The sequence below is a fragment of the Ptiloglossa arizonensis genome, chromosome 6, assembly GCF_051014685.1.
Source record: "Ptiloglossa arizonensis isolate GNS036 chromosome 6, iyPtiAriz1_principal, whole genome shotgun sequence".
Classification (NCBI taxonomy): Eukaryota; Metazoa; Arthropoda; class Insecta; order Hymenoptera; family Colletidae; genus Ptiloglossa; species Ptiloglossa arizonensis.
In genome coordinates, this window is record NC_135053.1 from 1,350,759 (window position 1) to 1,364,608 (window position 13,850).

The following is a 13,850-nucleotide window of genomic DNA, read 5'->3' on the forward strand; positions in this document are numbered from 1 at the left end:
TTCAAACAAAAATCATTTTTGTACATTTTTTTCTCATTTTTGTATCGACACAATCAAATCTCGATTATCGCACGAGAGTTTCATTTGTTGCATTCCATTGACAAGTAGAAGGGACAATTACTTAGCAAATGGAAGAAAAAGTGCAGTAATATCCTTCTGGTTGTAATGCATTTTTATGGAAAGTAATACGTACACTTCAATAGTTTTCATCATATTTTATGTTTTCTTATTTGAACTCGATGCGTTAAATACTCTTGCGTCATTTTATTTGGAAGAAAATTTCTTGAATTAACGGTGGACGATTTTTGTCAACCTTTTGTACAATGTTCCTACAAAAATATTCGACATATTTCGTTTCTTTAATAAATGCTAGATTACTGTCTAAGTTCATAATCCGAGGGACAAAATTTTATAACAATTTGAAAAATATTTATATAATCGATAGCAGAGACCACAAGTAACAGAGATAGATTCTCTAAATGAGATTTGTTTTCTTCGAAGCAAGACACACGATTACTGTTTTTAAAAATAAAATACATTCGAGCATTAATTAAAGCTAGGTTAGAAACAGCACTTCTGTTTGCACGATTGTCAACGTATTTTGCTCGTTTAACTTACCCGAACACCTTTACATACAATACATGTAGAATGAAAACGTTAAATAAAAAAATAAATAATAAATTGCTCGATAAGTTTTGTCGTTCGATGAGAAACGGAGCTATTAGGTTCATCGTTTTAATTTTCGAAAGATGGTACTACTGTTCAATGGACATGCGTAAAGTTTCATGTTGATCTGTCGACTCGTTCGTGTATTTACAGTTGTTCAAAGTTCAAGTGTTATAATATTTTTTTCACAATGGAAAAACCGACAAAACTTATCGAACAAATTAGTAAACAAATGAAAATGACATTTCCCGTTGAAAAAGTCAAATAGAAAAAATACAAGCGTTCTATAAATACTGTACTACTGGATGAAAAGTGTTCCGTGACTAAAACAATTTAGGAAACGCCGACACAGGCCACGGTGTACAATATCTACTAATTTATTCTTGTATCTTTGTACAGGACATTGGTCTTCTAATTCTTAAACGGAGTTTTACGAAACGAAATATTATTCGAACAAAATGTTCATTTTATTCGTTATTTACTCCAATAAGATATCAGAATTTCTTTGTATTCCTTTTTATTTTCAAACAAACTTGTTTGTCATTTCGTTTCAAGTAAGTAAATATTTGTCCTTTTCGTTCATTGTTATACCGAATGAAAATTGCCCGTTCTTGTTCTCAAAGATTCGCGTTTCTTTTATTCTCAGATTCAAATTCTTTGTATATTCGGCGTACTTCGACGACAGAGTTGGCGGTGCAGGCTCGCCAACTGGCAAAACTCAAGGCATGGTGCGCATAATAAGCGCGACAAAGACTAAAGGACCGGAGCGCGTTTGGTGCAGATTTTGGTATCGACCAGAGAACGGAGGAAACGTTACCGCTTCTGTAACGGTGGCTGCTAAAGTAAAGGTGCGTTAACTCAGAGAAATAACTTGCTTCCGTGATCTTGCCTATGAAACGCGCAGAAAAAACGCGGGAGCGCGACTAATTTTCATCGCAAGTGTATTGGCGTCACGCTTTGTTTCGTGCGCATCGGGGTTTGTTTTACAACCTCGAACAAATTTATCTTCCCGATAGGTCAAAGGCAACGCTGTTCTGCTTCATTCATCGCGTACAATTTCGTTTCACCGTTCGCAAAACACCGTAGTCAAAAACTCACGAAGTTTGAATACGATGCGCGTCGTCGAGTGCAGTTTTGGAGAGTCCGCGAACTACGAATAAAGAAAAACGGTGTCTCAAAAAGATGTTAGCGATTCGATAAATGATTTCAATTTCACTTTGCAATACAATTTTTGCAATAATTACTTTGCAATATTTTTCTATTCTTTTTAAACACCATTTTATTATTTTAATAAAATCAACTCTCGGGTCCTGAATCGTGGACCAGAGTAATGAAAAAAAGTGTTTCGGAATAATGTCACCGAATCGATGAATGATTTAAATTTTACTTTGCAATACAATTTTTGCAATAATTACTTTGCAATATTTTTCTATTCTTTTTAAACACCATTTTATTATTTTAATAAAATCAACTCTCGGGTCCTGAATCGTGGACCAGAGTAATGAAAAAAAGTGTTTCGGAATAATGTCACCGAATCGATGAATGATTTAAATTTTACTTTGCAATACAATTTTTGCAATAATTACTTTGCAATACTTTTCTATTCTTTTTAAACACCATTTTATTATTTTAATAAAATCAACTCTCGGGTCCTGAATCGTGGACCAGAGTAATGAAAAAAAGTGTTTCGGAATAATGTCACCGAATCGATGAATGATTTAAATTTTACTTTGCAATACAATTTTTGCAATAATTACTTTGCAATATTTTTCTATTCTTTTTAAACACCATTTTATTATTTGAATGAAATCAACTCTCGGGTCCTGAATCGTGGACCAGAGATATAAAAAAAGGTGTTTCGGAATAATGTCACCGAATCGATGAATGATTTAAATTTTACTTTGCAATACAATTTTTGCAATAATTACTTTGCAATATTTTTCTATTCTTTTTAAACACCATTTTATTATTTGAATGAAATCAACTCTCGGGTCCTGAATCGTGGACCAGAGATATAAAAAAAGGTGTTTCGGAATAATGTCACCGAATCGATGAATGATTTAAATTTTACTTTACAATACAATTTTTGCAATAATTACTTTGCAATATTTTTCTATTCTTTTTAAACACCATTTTATTATTTTAATAAAATCAACTCTCGGGTCCTGAATCGTGGACCAGAGTAATGAAAAAAAGTGTTTCGGAATAATGTCACCGAATCGATGAATGATTTAAATTTTACTTTGCAATACAATTTTTGCAATAATTACTTTGCAATACTTTTCTATTCTTTTTAAACGCCATTTTATTATTTTAATAAAATCAACTCTCGGGTCCTGAATCGTGGATCAGAGTAATGAAAAAAAGTGTTTCGGAATAATGTCACCGAATCGATGAATGATTTAAATTTTACTTTACAATATATTGTTCGCAATGATTAATTTGTACTATTTCAACATATGTATTTTATATCTTTTTTCTAAATTTCATTTTATCGTTTTAATAAAATCAACTTTCCGGCTTCAGTCCGCGGATAGCGTTCTAGGGACTTACGGGCCGCGTGTCTGACACCATTGCCTTAGATGGATTAGTAGTGATTTAAATTAATTGGTAGTAATTAGAAATCGTGCAGAAAAATATTGCAGAACTTTGGAATAACAATTTCTTAAACTGAAACACGGTAAATTTTTCTACGGTATGGATACGTTTTTTCTCTCGGATGTAACATCGAATACCGTTTAGCAATGTGTGTAATAGGTTGTTCGATAAGTTTTGTCGTTCGATAAAGTACTGTTCAATGTAGTAGTGTTCGATAAGTTTTATCGAACGACAAGACTTATTGAACAACCTAGTATCTTCTAAGCGATACGTAATATCGAGTACCGAAGACTGTCCAGAGTTGGGTCTAAACGGACCCGAGCGTCGACGTCCAAGTATCAAGGATACGTTCCAGCGATATGATTTCAAAAACTCGATTTTTCTAGTCTTCGAAAATATTTGTGCAAAACGATTTCCTCGAGTTCACAAAATGAACAACATTATAAACGTTTAAAGGGAACATCTCGAATCTGCATTTTTTAAAATGGCTGACAGTGTATCTCGAATTCTGGTCGACCGATACTTCGAGTTTAGAAAGAATCATCAGCAGATAATTGTCCTTTTATCGCACGAATTATGAATTTCAAAATTTAATGTTTTTCTTTTCTAACGCGTTAAGGACGAAGAAGACGCAAAAAGATCGACACTCAAACTTCAAAAATCGGAATTTTTCTTAATTTTCAAGATTTTTCTCGCGATCCGTGCCACAGTCACATTTACATCGATCAAGATGCTGTTCGATTCTTTTCGTTTCATACGAACAGAACGTCAGGAATCGTGTCAGCCATGCGGGCCAACTTTTCAAAATATACTTCACCTAAGATTATGGAACGTCTGCAATTTTCATTGTTTTCCTTTATAAAGAATCATGAATCTAACGTAAACACCGATAAATATGGTGTTTATCGTACGGTTTCTTTGGAAAAAAATCGGAAAGAAGTCGATGTTTTTCGGCCAGATTACCAGAATACCCCCTGAACGAAACTAACAGTTACGGTGTTTGTATTCCGATAGGTGATCAGGGAGAATTGGAGCCTGAAGTACAGTGCGTGCTTTGTGATTTGCCCGTTACCAAAGGAATCGCCCACCAACGATAAAGTGCCGGAGACGGTGAGCGTCGTGGCAAGGCTTAAAGCAACCCCGACGAATCGTATCCTCGTACAGAACCGACCAGAGAGTAGGTCGAAGGAGAAGGAATTGTTGGCTGTTTGCGTGAAACCCCTGCATTACGATTATAACAGGGTAGGTTGCGATACCACGGAGAGACTTGAAGGAAAACGTAACTGAGTAACTTGTTAACGCAATCGACTCGCGACTCTAACCCCCTACCCGTCACCTAAAGCGGAAATCTTGAATAACTCATCCAACGAGACTATCGTACTTTCGCTTTTTCATTTTCTCTGCGACCTGTCTTATTTATTTCGCTGTCCGATGTATTACTTTCGATAAGAAAGCGAGGATTGGAGCGCTGACGGTGTCGAGTCACGATACGCCCGGTCGAATCGATAAAAGTACAACCGAACAGATTAAGGGGTTACGTCGCCTTTGCAGGTGAACAAAATCGAAATTTCCTTTCCGCAAACGACAAAATCGAAATCTCAATATACATCGAGCAACCTAGTACTATACTGTTCATTGTAGCACTGTTCGATCAATTTTATCGAACGACGAAACTTATTGAGCAACCTAGTACTGTACTGTTGATCGTAGCACTGTTCGATAAGTTTTATCGAACGACAAAACTTATTGAACAACCTATTACAAGACGCTTGAAGTGACCGTCCTTTAGTAACTTTAGTAATCGGAGGCAAATAAAGGCGTTGGACTGTCAAAATCGATGTCATGTAAATTCAAGTGTTGTGCGTTGCTGGTAAATTTGGTTAGAGATGTTTAGAAAAAGAGATGTTCGTGTAAGTGTACGAGTACTTTTTAATAAATACACAACGGTATTTCAAAATCAAATTGGTGTGGATTGTTCGTCTAAGTGATAAGTAAAAGATTATGTATAAGATTATGTAGCGTGTACTTATAATTTGGAAAAAAGTCGCATCTTTTTCACACTTTTTGAGAAATTACTTGCTTCACAGGTTCCTATTCAATAACCGAGAGAAATTATGAACAAATTATTACTGCGCACAGAGGAAATGTAATTTTTCGAAAAGTACAAACAAGTTGAATCTCTTTCTTCCGAATTATTAAGGTCAGATAACATTTTTTGTTCAGATACACTAGAAACACAACCAAATGTTCAAACGTGTATAAATATTTTGTTGTTTTTTCAAAGCTACGAAAACCGTCGATCGTATCTAAATATTGCAATATTCTTTAAATATCATAATATATAATCTTTAATTACTACTAGACGAACAAGCCATATAATTTTGTGTCTTAGATATCGTCGTGTACTTATGAAAAATACACTTCTACAAATATCTTTTTTTCACTTTTTAACTTTATTCGATCAGCAATACACACTTTGACATTCCAACGCCTTCATTTGCTTCCGATTCTACGAAAGAACGTCGTCAACTATTATTCGATAACCAAAATACGCAGATTTCGGAATTTTTGTTTCTATTTCATTGGATGCCGGGTAAACTTTATACTAGATTGTTCAATAAGTTTCGTCTTTTGATAAAACTTATTGAACAGTATAGTACTAGGTTGCTCGATAAGTTTTATCGAACGACAAAACTTATTGAACAACCTATTACACGTTCCTCGCGAAATCGTGTTTCTTGTATCGATGTCTCAGTAACGATTCAAATACCGTTATATCGATTATGATCAAATTTGATATTAATATTCTTAATCGTATTGCTCATTGCACGACGCATGATTTCTTTTTTCGATAATTTTGCAAAAGTGTCATTTTTCTCCAAAATGTTACAATCTCTTCGATCTTTTTCAGTTTGAAAAAATTCTTGTACGTCGTACGGCAGAAAATTCATTAAAAAATAATAATAATTACTCGAGTATGAATTTTCGAACACTGTTGGAGCCGGAACACTATTGCCGACGTCAGGGAATCCCCGCACATGTCGCGGATCGGATGAACGCTATTTTGTTTGCTCGCGTCCGACGTACGCGTAAAAGAACAATTAGATTTGAAATTCGTTATACGTTTCGTTCGTAGTAAAAAATTCGTTTCAATTAAACGTATAGTATTGTTATAAAAAATTCGTGAAGATATTCTCTGCTTTGACGGAAGCCGAGGTAACGTAACCTCTTGAAGAATCGTCGCGTGACAATTTCAGGTGTATCGAGTGCCAATGCGTGAAAATTTTATAGGTGCTGCAACTTGTGGAGTTTATCGAATTGCACAGACTGCTTGGCGCCACCCATGTGACACTATACAATGACACGGTTGGTGCGGAGGCCGGATGTGCGCTCAAGTACTACGAAGCTAAAGGTCTCGTTACCGTGTTACCTTGGCATCATTTAGACATGATTTCTCAACTAGAAATTCGTACGGAAGGACTATTCGCTGCCCTGAACGATTGCCTTTATCGATCTATGTACAAATACGAGTACGTGGCGTTGGTGGACCTCGACGAATTTATTATACCGAGGCACAATGACACAATAATTGATCTCATAAGGTGAGAAGTTTGTTGATATTCAATGACGCACGAAAGCGCGAATAAATGTACTAATGTTCAAATTAAAATACTAACGCTTGTGTTCCTTCGACTCGAACGATCGTCATTTCGAAAAATATACGGAGTTTTTTAGAAATACATATTTATATTTCTGAGGGTAAAATAAGTTAAAAAAATTTCATATAAACGTATGTACTGTATACCTTAGCTTTCGAGATACGAATGATTGAAGAAAATGTACAAAGCGTCCGCCTCAAATAATGCTATTGCACGTATTAGCATTGCATTTTTCATTTGACTCAAAAATGCCAGATGTTCCACGAATGGTTTTGAATATTTTGTACCAGATCGTCTATAGTTGAGAGCTGGGAAGAACTCTTGGGTTAAGGTGAATGTAGTAGCTCCATGGTATAGGAGAATGTGGGCAGCGTCGAGCAATTTTTACTTAGTTGCAAGCCTTTGAAGGCTGACTAAAACGTTTGATTCAATACAATTCTCAATTTTTTTTAGAGGTCAACGTTTCAGCTTCGCACGATACATTGTTGACTTCTGTTGAGTACACGATAGATTTTGAACAGCTTTAAAATAAAAATGTTGCAGGACAAGATGGACACTTTGAACATTTTCTTTAATCATCGATATCTCAAAAACTAAGATATACAGGACACGTTTGTACAATATTTTTTGCTTGACTTAGTGCGTGGATTTGTCTCCTGAAGTATAGGCATATATTTTTTAAACACTGAAGACCTTGCACGTCTATAAAAACAAAATCGAACTGTATCTCACTGTATGTAATTTATTGTCTTCTTCGAGTGGCTCATTTGAGATAAAAAAAACTCCTCTATCCGTGTTCATATATTAATAATTAATTTGCGCTCCCATTTTTGAACATTGCTCGTAGGCAATTGAAACTACATTTATTCTTATTGTGAAGAATTTTTTTTTCTCGTTGTACCGTTTTAACGGTAAAGGTAAAGAAATTTTCCCAAAAGTTATTTATAGTTATACATGAAACATTACTTATATTATATAACGTTATTTATAGAATTTTTTTTTATATTAGGTTGCTACAGAGATTCTTGCAAATTCTTTTATACAATGCTACATCGTTTCTATTTACAAACGTTACCTAATGTTGTGTCTTCATTATTATTTTTAAACATTATTTTTAACTAATTATTAACTACCTCAAAAAACTATTGATTTAAAGAACCAATGTTTCGTGCGATTTTTTACTCTTGAAAATAATTACAAATTTCCGTTATTCATTTTGAGGGAAGGCTTAATACGTTCTTATTTATTACATATTTTTGATTATTTCGAAAAACATACACCACGTGAACTAAAGAAAACTTGTTTTAGATAAGAATAGATATGACTTCGGTTGGACTGCAAATATGACAATTCCTACTTTAGATTTGAAAAACAAGCAAAAATAAAATCGGTTATGCCTACTAGTAAAACGAAGAAGAAAACCTCTTTGTGATAAGAATTGATGTAGCGAGATTGTAAAATGTGAGAATTCCTACCAGTTTTCAAAAATTTATCGTTCGATAAAACTTATTAAGCAACCTAGTACTATAATATTGTTTTATCGAACGACAAAACTTATTGAACAATCTATTATGTTTGCATCCTTGCACTTTTGCTACTCGTTACACAAACGTTACACGCGCGGCATCGTATTGATGTTAAATTATTTTCCAGGTGGATGAGCAGTCGTATAAACACCAAGTCCACCGGAGCGTATTCCTTTCAGAATGCTTTTTTTTATCTGCAATGGGCTGACGATCCGTTTGTAACGATGAGTCGAACACCCATCGAGGCTGGTTTAATTACATTAAGAAAAACGAGACGCAGAGCGAAGTTGCATCCGCATAAACAACGCTCGAAGTATGTTTGCAAGCCGCAGAATATCGTTGAGGCAGGCAACCATTTTGTTTGGGAGTTCATCCCTGGACACGGAACGTTGAACGTACCGTCGGAAGCTGCGATTTTGCACCACTACCGTGTATGCGAGTTCGGCGGCGACGACTGTATAAAGACACAATCGGTAGTCGATAGAACGGCCTACAAATACAAGGATAGATTGGCTGACAGCGTTGGCAAAACCTGGTCGGATCTGGACGCTGATTGTTCGCTGCCAAATTTGAAACCAATACCGGCGATCACACCGCGAATAAAAACAGGTCCTGTATTGAAGTCGGTCAGGTAGCAGAAGACCATCGTTGATATCTTATGGGATATTGGTAATTTCACTGGTACGCCCAAGGTAGCAAGAACTTATTTCTATAATTACGGTGGCCCTTAATTTCTCAATGGATCGTCGCTTCCAGCCGAGAAATTTCACCGCGTTCGGGATTTATTGGGTGGGAGGGTTGAGTAAGGAGGATGGCTGTAAGATTTTTTCTAACCTTTGCGGTCCATGCCTGATAAATCTCGTTTTCGAAAACGAAGAACCGGTGCCTGTCAACGAGTCATTCCAGAGAGCTGTCGTTTGACGAAGGCCCGATGATGCTCATCGAAAAGCTGATGAATAATATTTTTCTACGTGAGAAGGATTCATGACCGGCCAGGAAAGTATCGGACGACTTTCCGGGTCGATCCTGCAACTCTTACGCTATGGTGCTTCTTTCACGATTTTATACGTGTATTTACTTATAGATTTGTTTCTGTTCGAACGAAGCCGATCTACGTGAAACTGATTAGAAGTTATTAAGCAAGGCCTACACTTCGGTCTACATTGCCGGCTATAACGTGAGATTTGATATTAACACTGTTGTATTGTTGATACATTCTTTTGAACACACCTATAAAATTCGCACAACGTATAAATAAAACATACGCATATCCATAGGATCAATACCTAGTTGTAGTTTATGTATGTATAATATGTATCTAGAACATCTAGTATTTAATCTATAGCGAACGAGTAGAATGCGTAATGTTTTTAAAACGCCATTTACATCTAGCAATTTCTATCCGACGAATTTGTTACGCTGTGGAGAACCTCTTAGGAAAGATCTTGTTTACCTTTTACCTCGATTAATGTTAATTACGTTTTAACGATTTTACTTGTTATCGATCAGTCTCGCAAATACTTTTCATTGCTCAATGAAAGTAATTTCCGATGACGTTGTTACATAAAAGTAGTCGCATTACAGAAGGTAATTGTTAATTATGTTCATAAATGACGAAAAGGGGAAGTATTACTGTGTCAGCTAAGTAGAAGTTACAAATTTGAGCGTTATGACAATGAAGACGGCAAACTGTTTCTATTTCTTTCATAAGGTCACATTTTTTACGCGCACATACATTTATGTATATATGTGTATACACAAATGTGTACGTAAATTTACGTACACAGCATGTAGGATAGGTGATTACATACACGTGATCGGTGCTGAGCCACAATCAACATGCCGTTTGGTCGTGTTGAAAAAGTTAATAAATATTATACGACGACAATATGTATTTTGATTCCCTTGAAAATATATTTCGTAATGTAAGTCCGGATCATATGTAAAATTTACGAATAATTGAATTTTATATTGTTTAACGAGACTATATCGTATATACTGTGTTTCGCTTATCTTGACGATCTACATTATCTTTGTTACTTATAAAGGTACGAAATACTGTGTAATTATTTGTTTTAAAAAGACAAGTACTATTCAATATAGTACTAATGAATATTTCGTTCCTAAGGTCATTTTTTACAAAGATTTCAGGGTTCTAGAAATTTTTCTAAATATAATAATGTATTTTCGTTGCCATATTGTTATAATTGGGAAGACGATAAATTACATATGATAACCTCTGGATGACTTTAAGTAAGAAGAATTACGTTTATGTAAAACAAAAATGTCATTATGAACAGCTTTGAACGTAAATTTTTATTTATTAGTCTTAGAATGTAATAAATTTTTTTCGACATTCTGTTTTCTCAAATAGACGTAATTTTTGTTTAAATTTTAAATTTCGAAGAAAAAAAAAATATTGATAATCATGTTTACCTCTTCGAAAAAAATAATCTTTTTCTCACCATTTTTCGTACCGTAAAAAGTAACCGATATTTCGAATGAACAAAATAAGCAGAACAACTTTTTATATTGACGTATTCTTTGCTACAGTCAAAATTTAGAAGTCACGAGGAATAACAACGTATTATTTTTTATTAATATCTACTCACAGTTATTGTAAAAATATGCGTATACAGATCGATAATTACATGGACGGTATATTTTGAAACTTTTGTAATTGTGTTTTATAATGGTTAAAAATCCTCATCTGAATGATCTAACTTACTAACAGCCCGTTTTTCTTGCACAACTTTTGAATTAAAATTCCCAATTTCTGGTCCTCCTACAGAGTCTAAAATATCGTCATCTTCATCGTCATCATCGAGATCACCGTCAATCAGCAAATCACTATCACTATCTAAAGAACCAACACTGTCATTTGATTCTTGAATTGTTCCTCTCTGACGTCCTGACATACTGCCATAAATTCGTCGCTGTGATATTTGCATTCTTGATGCACGGCCAGCTATTTTTTTTATAAATAAGTTTAGAAGAGAGTTTTTATACTTATCGTTGAAGTTTATTTGAAATAATAAACTGTTTTAAAATATTTAAAGACTACATTGTAATATTCTTTACCTGATTTTAATCGACTGCTTTGTATCCTTTTTTCAGTATTTTGTTTTTCAATATCACCGAGAGGAGGTGGAGGTTCTTGAAGATTTGTTGGTAATATAGAATCATTTCCTTCCATCATAGTTTCAAAATTAGCATCCTCTGCTCTCATTTTTTCCAACTGCTTCCGTGTTGCTTCTTGTCTGTCATTAATCAGATATTATTTTAAGTTAATTATAACATTCGTTTCAAGTTACTACACTATGTTATTACAGACTCTTAATTATTGCAGTCAATATACGCACCGCCTTTCAAATCTTTCTTGTTCCGCTTTAGCGGTATCTTCGTATAAATGTTCAAGATATGCAAGATACCGAAATTTTTGTAAATAATCATCATATAAAGATCTTAATTCAACTTCAAGTTTTTCAAACTCTTCCATGAAAGCTGGGCGTACTTTCTTTAATGTTTGTAGCCTTTTTTGATTTCTATCAAGTTCTGTACGACGCCTTTCAATTCTTACATCCAAGTTTTGTTCTGTATCCTTTACAAGTAAAAACAAAGTGTATCGAAATTGTTAAGTATCGCGAGAATAAAGAGAGAAAAATTAAGTAATACCTTAACATTATCAATTTGCCTTTTAGTATCATCAATTTCCTTATGTACACTTTCAATAACATTTTTCAGTGCCATTTCAATTTCTGAGGTATCAAACTGTCTAGCAACCTTTGAATTGCGAATTTCCCGAAGATTAACTTCACGTCCTAGTAAGTCAAACAATGATGCACCAGTAACTGTCAACTGACTAGCTAACTGTCTAGTTGATTTCAGTCCATTAACTTTATCAGATATATCAAAATTAGTTAAATCAAAGTTATTATCAGATGTTACGTTATTATTATTATTACTATTGCTTTGAGCATCGTACAGTAGTGTGGTTATTTTTAATAATTCTTTTACAGCATAGCCATCAGCTTGGTATAATTTTTTTGTATTCAACTTAATATTCGTTTTTAGTGCCTATATTAAAACCAATTGATAATATCAATTTCTAATTCAAAGATTATAACATATATATATATATATATATATAAATATTTTTACTCAAATTTATATATTTTTTCATAGTTATTGATTAATGATTTATGATACATAATAAACAACTGACTCACGTTAATTCACAACTTTCACAAACTTCAGAATAATAAGCAAGTGTAAGAATTAATATTATCTTTGTTTTCTTGCAATGTAAGAAATAAAAATTTATATTTATTCTTTTATTGGAAAATAATTTGAAGTATTTAACTGCACATTACAATAATTGATTTTAGTAAAAGCTGGAAGTATATGTCATGAATTCTACATATTCCTTTCAAGATCAATAAATTCTACCTTTAAAAGTGAAAGTATCATTGTATTTATACACTTGTTAAACTTGTTCTGATTTAATTTTTGTTAATATTGTGTTACAAATGAAACTATATCTAGATAAATGAAAATGTCATTTTTTATTAGAATAAATCTATAAACCAATGTATGTCTGTATAATTCCTACTTTTAAAACAAGAAGAATTATATTAAATTGATAAACCATTTTTATTACCATAAATTCAGCAACTGCACGAATTAATGCTATACGTTCTTCTTCGGTATTATGTTCATTGGGTATATCAGCTTCAGGATCAAATCTTTTCACCAGCCAAATAAGAATTTCCGCAACCAATGGAAAATTTGGTAATCGAAAATTTCCAATGGAAATTAATCTCGGATAACCGAGCACACGCATCATTTCTGTGAAATCTATAAAAAATTACAATTATTATGGCCACTATATCACGAGGTTTATTAAATTCAGTATGGAAACGTTAATTTACCTACTTCTTAAGTCACGAAATGACATTTTTGAATAAAACTGAGTTATCAATGAACCACGATACTTTTTCTTGACGTAACTCGTTGTTTTCATTTACGCGTATGCGTTGCTAGGGAAACAAGTTACATCACGTAACTATATAGTACATAATATTATCCTGTTTTGAATCATAAGAATAAATGATTACTTTCCAAAAATATTAGTTCTCGTTCTATTTCCAACCTGCAAACATTTTTTTCTCGCATATGTAATTGTTATTCCTTTTGCAGTTGTTACTGTGTTCTCAGTTTAGAAGTTGAAGTAAATTTTGAGACGGTATAAAAGTGCTTATTATTAAGTTTATTCCATACAAAACGAGTTTTTCTTTTATCGATACTATATAAAATTTCCATCTATAATTAATATGTTTGAGAAACAAATATTAAGTATTAATAGTTGTAATATAATAATAATGGCTAATTTCACATTTTA

General features: G+C 33.5%; 2 protein-coding genes across 10 annotated transcripts in view; one reads left to right on the top strand and one right to left on the bottom strand.

The window, feature by feature from the left end:
* Positions 1-12,500, top strand: part of LOC143148178 (uncharacterized) — a 103,882-nt gene extending 91,382 nt beyond the window's left edge. For 5 of the 8 annotated variants that reach the window (XM_076314208.1, XM_076314207.1, XM_076314209.1 and 2 more), the window contains 5 exons: positions 1,313-1,514; positions 4,279-4,506; positions 6,556-6,866; positions 8,577-10,497; positions 11,567-12,499. In XM_076314208.1, coding sequence (XP_076170323.1) covers positions 1,313-1,514; positions 4,279-4,506; positions 6,556-6,866; positions 8,577-9,084 — 1,249 coding nt within the window. In that variant the 3' untranslated portion in view covers positions 9,085-10,497; positions 11,567-12,499. Of the gene's footprint in view, positions 1-1,312; positions 1,515-4,278; positions 4,507-6,555; positions 6,867-8,576; positions 10,498-11,566 lie in introns of all 8 variants that reach the window. The other 3 variants (XM_076314205.1, XM_076314203.1, XM_076314204.1) reach the window with 3 other exon arrangements.
* Cluap1 (clusterin associated protein 1) lies at positions 11,030-13,814 on the bottom strand. 2 transcript variants are annotated; one of them, XM_076314212.1, is made up of 6 exons: positions 13,385-13,814; positions 13,110-13,306; positions 12,125-12,526; positions 11,812-12,050; positions 11,531-11,709; positions 11,030-11,417 (listed from the first exon to the last, which is right to left on the bottom strand). In XM_076314212.1, exons 1-6 carry the CDS (start codon positions 13,470-13,472, stop codon positions 11,146-11,148), a joined length of 1,377 nt encoding a protein of 458 aa, XP_076170327.1. In that variant the 5' UTR covers positions 13,473-13,814; the 3' UTR covers positions 11,030-11,145. The 2 variants fall into 2 exon arrangements, with proteins under 2 accessions (XP_076170327.1, XP_076170328.1); XM_076314213.1 differs by having other exon boundaries at positions 13,381-13,452.
* Positions 13,815-13,850: the final 36 nt, after the last annotated feature.

What these genes read in the sequence shown, in the direction of transcription:
- Cluap1 (XM_076314212.1), bottom strand. Translation starts at nt 13,472, where the DNA reads ATGAAAACAACGAGTTACGTCAAGAAAAAGTATCGTGGTTCATTGATA. An exon ending in GTGCAGTTGCTGAATTTATG is followed by an intron (nt 12,527 to 13,109) that starts GTAATAAAAATG and finishes GTTTTAATATAG; the next exon opens with GCACTAAAAACGAATATTAA. An exon ending in AAGCAGTCGATTAAAATCAG is followed by an intron (nt 11,418 to 11,530) that starts GTAAAGAATATT and finishes TAAAAAAAATAG; the next exon opens with CTGGCCGTGCATCAAGAATG.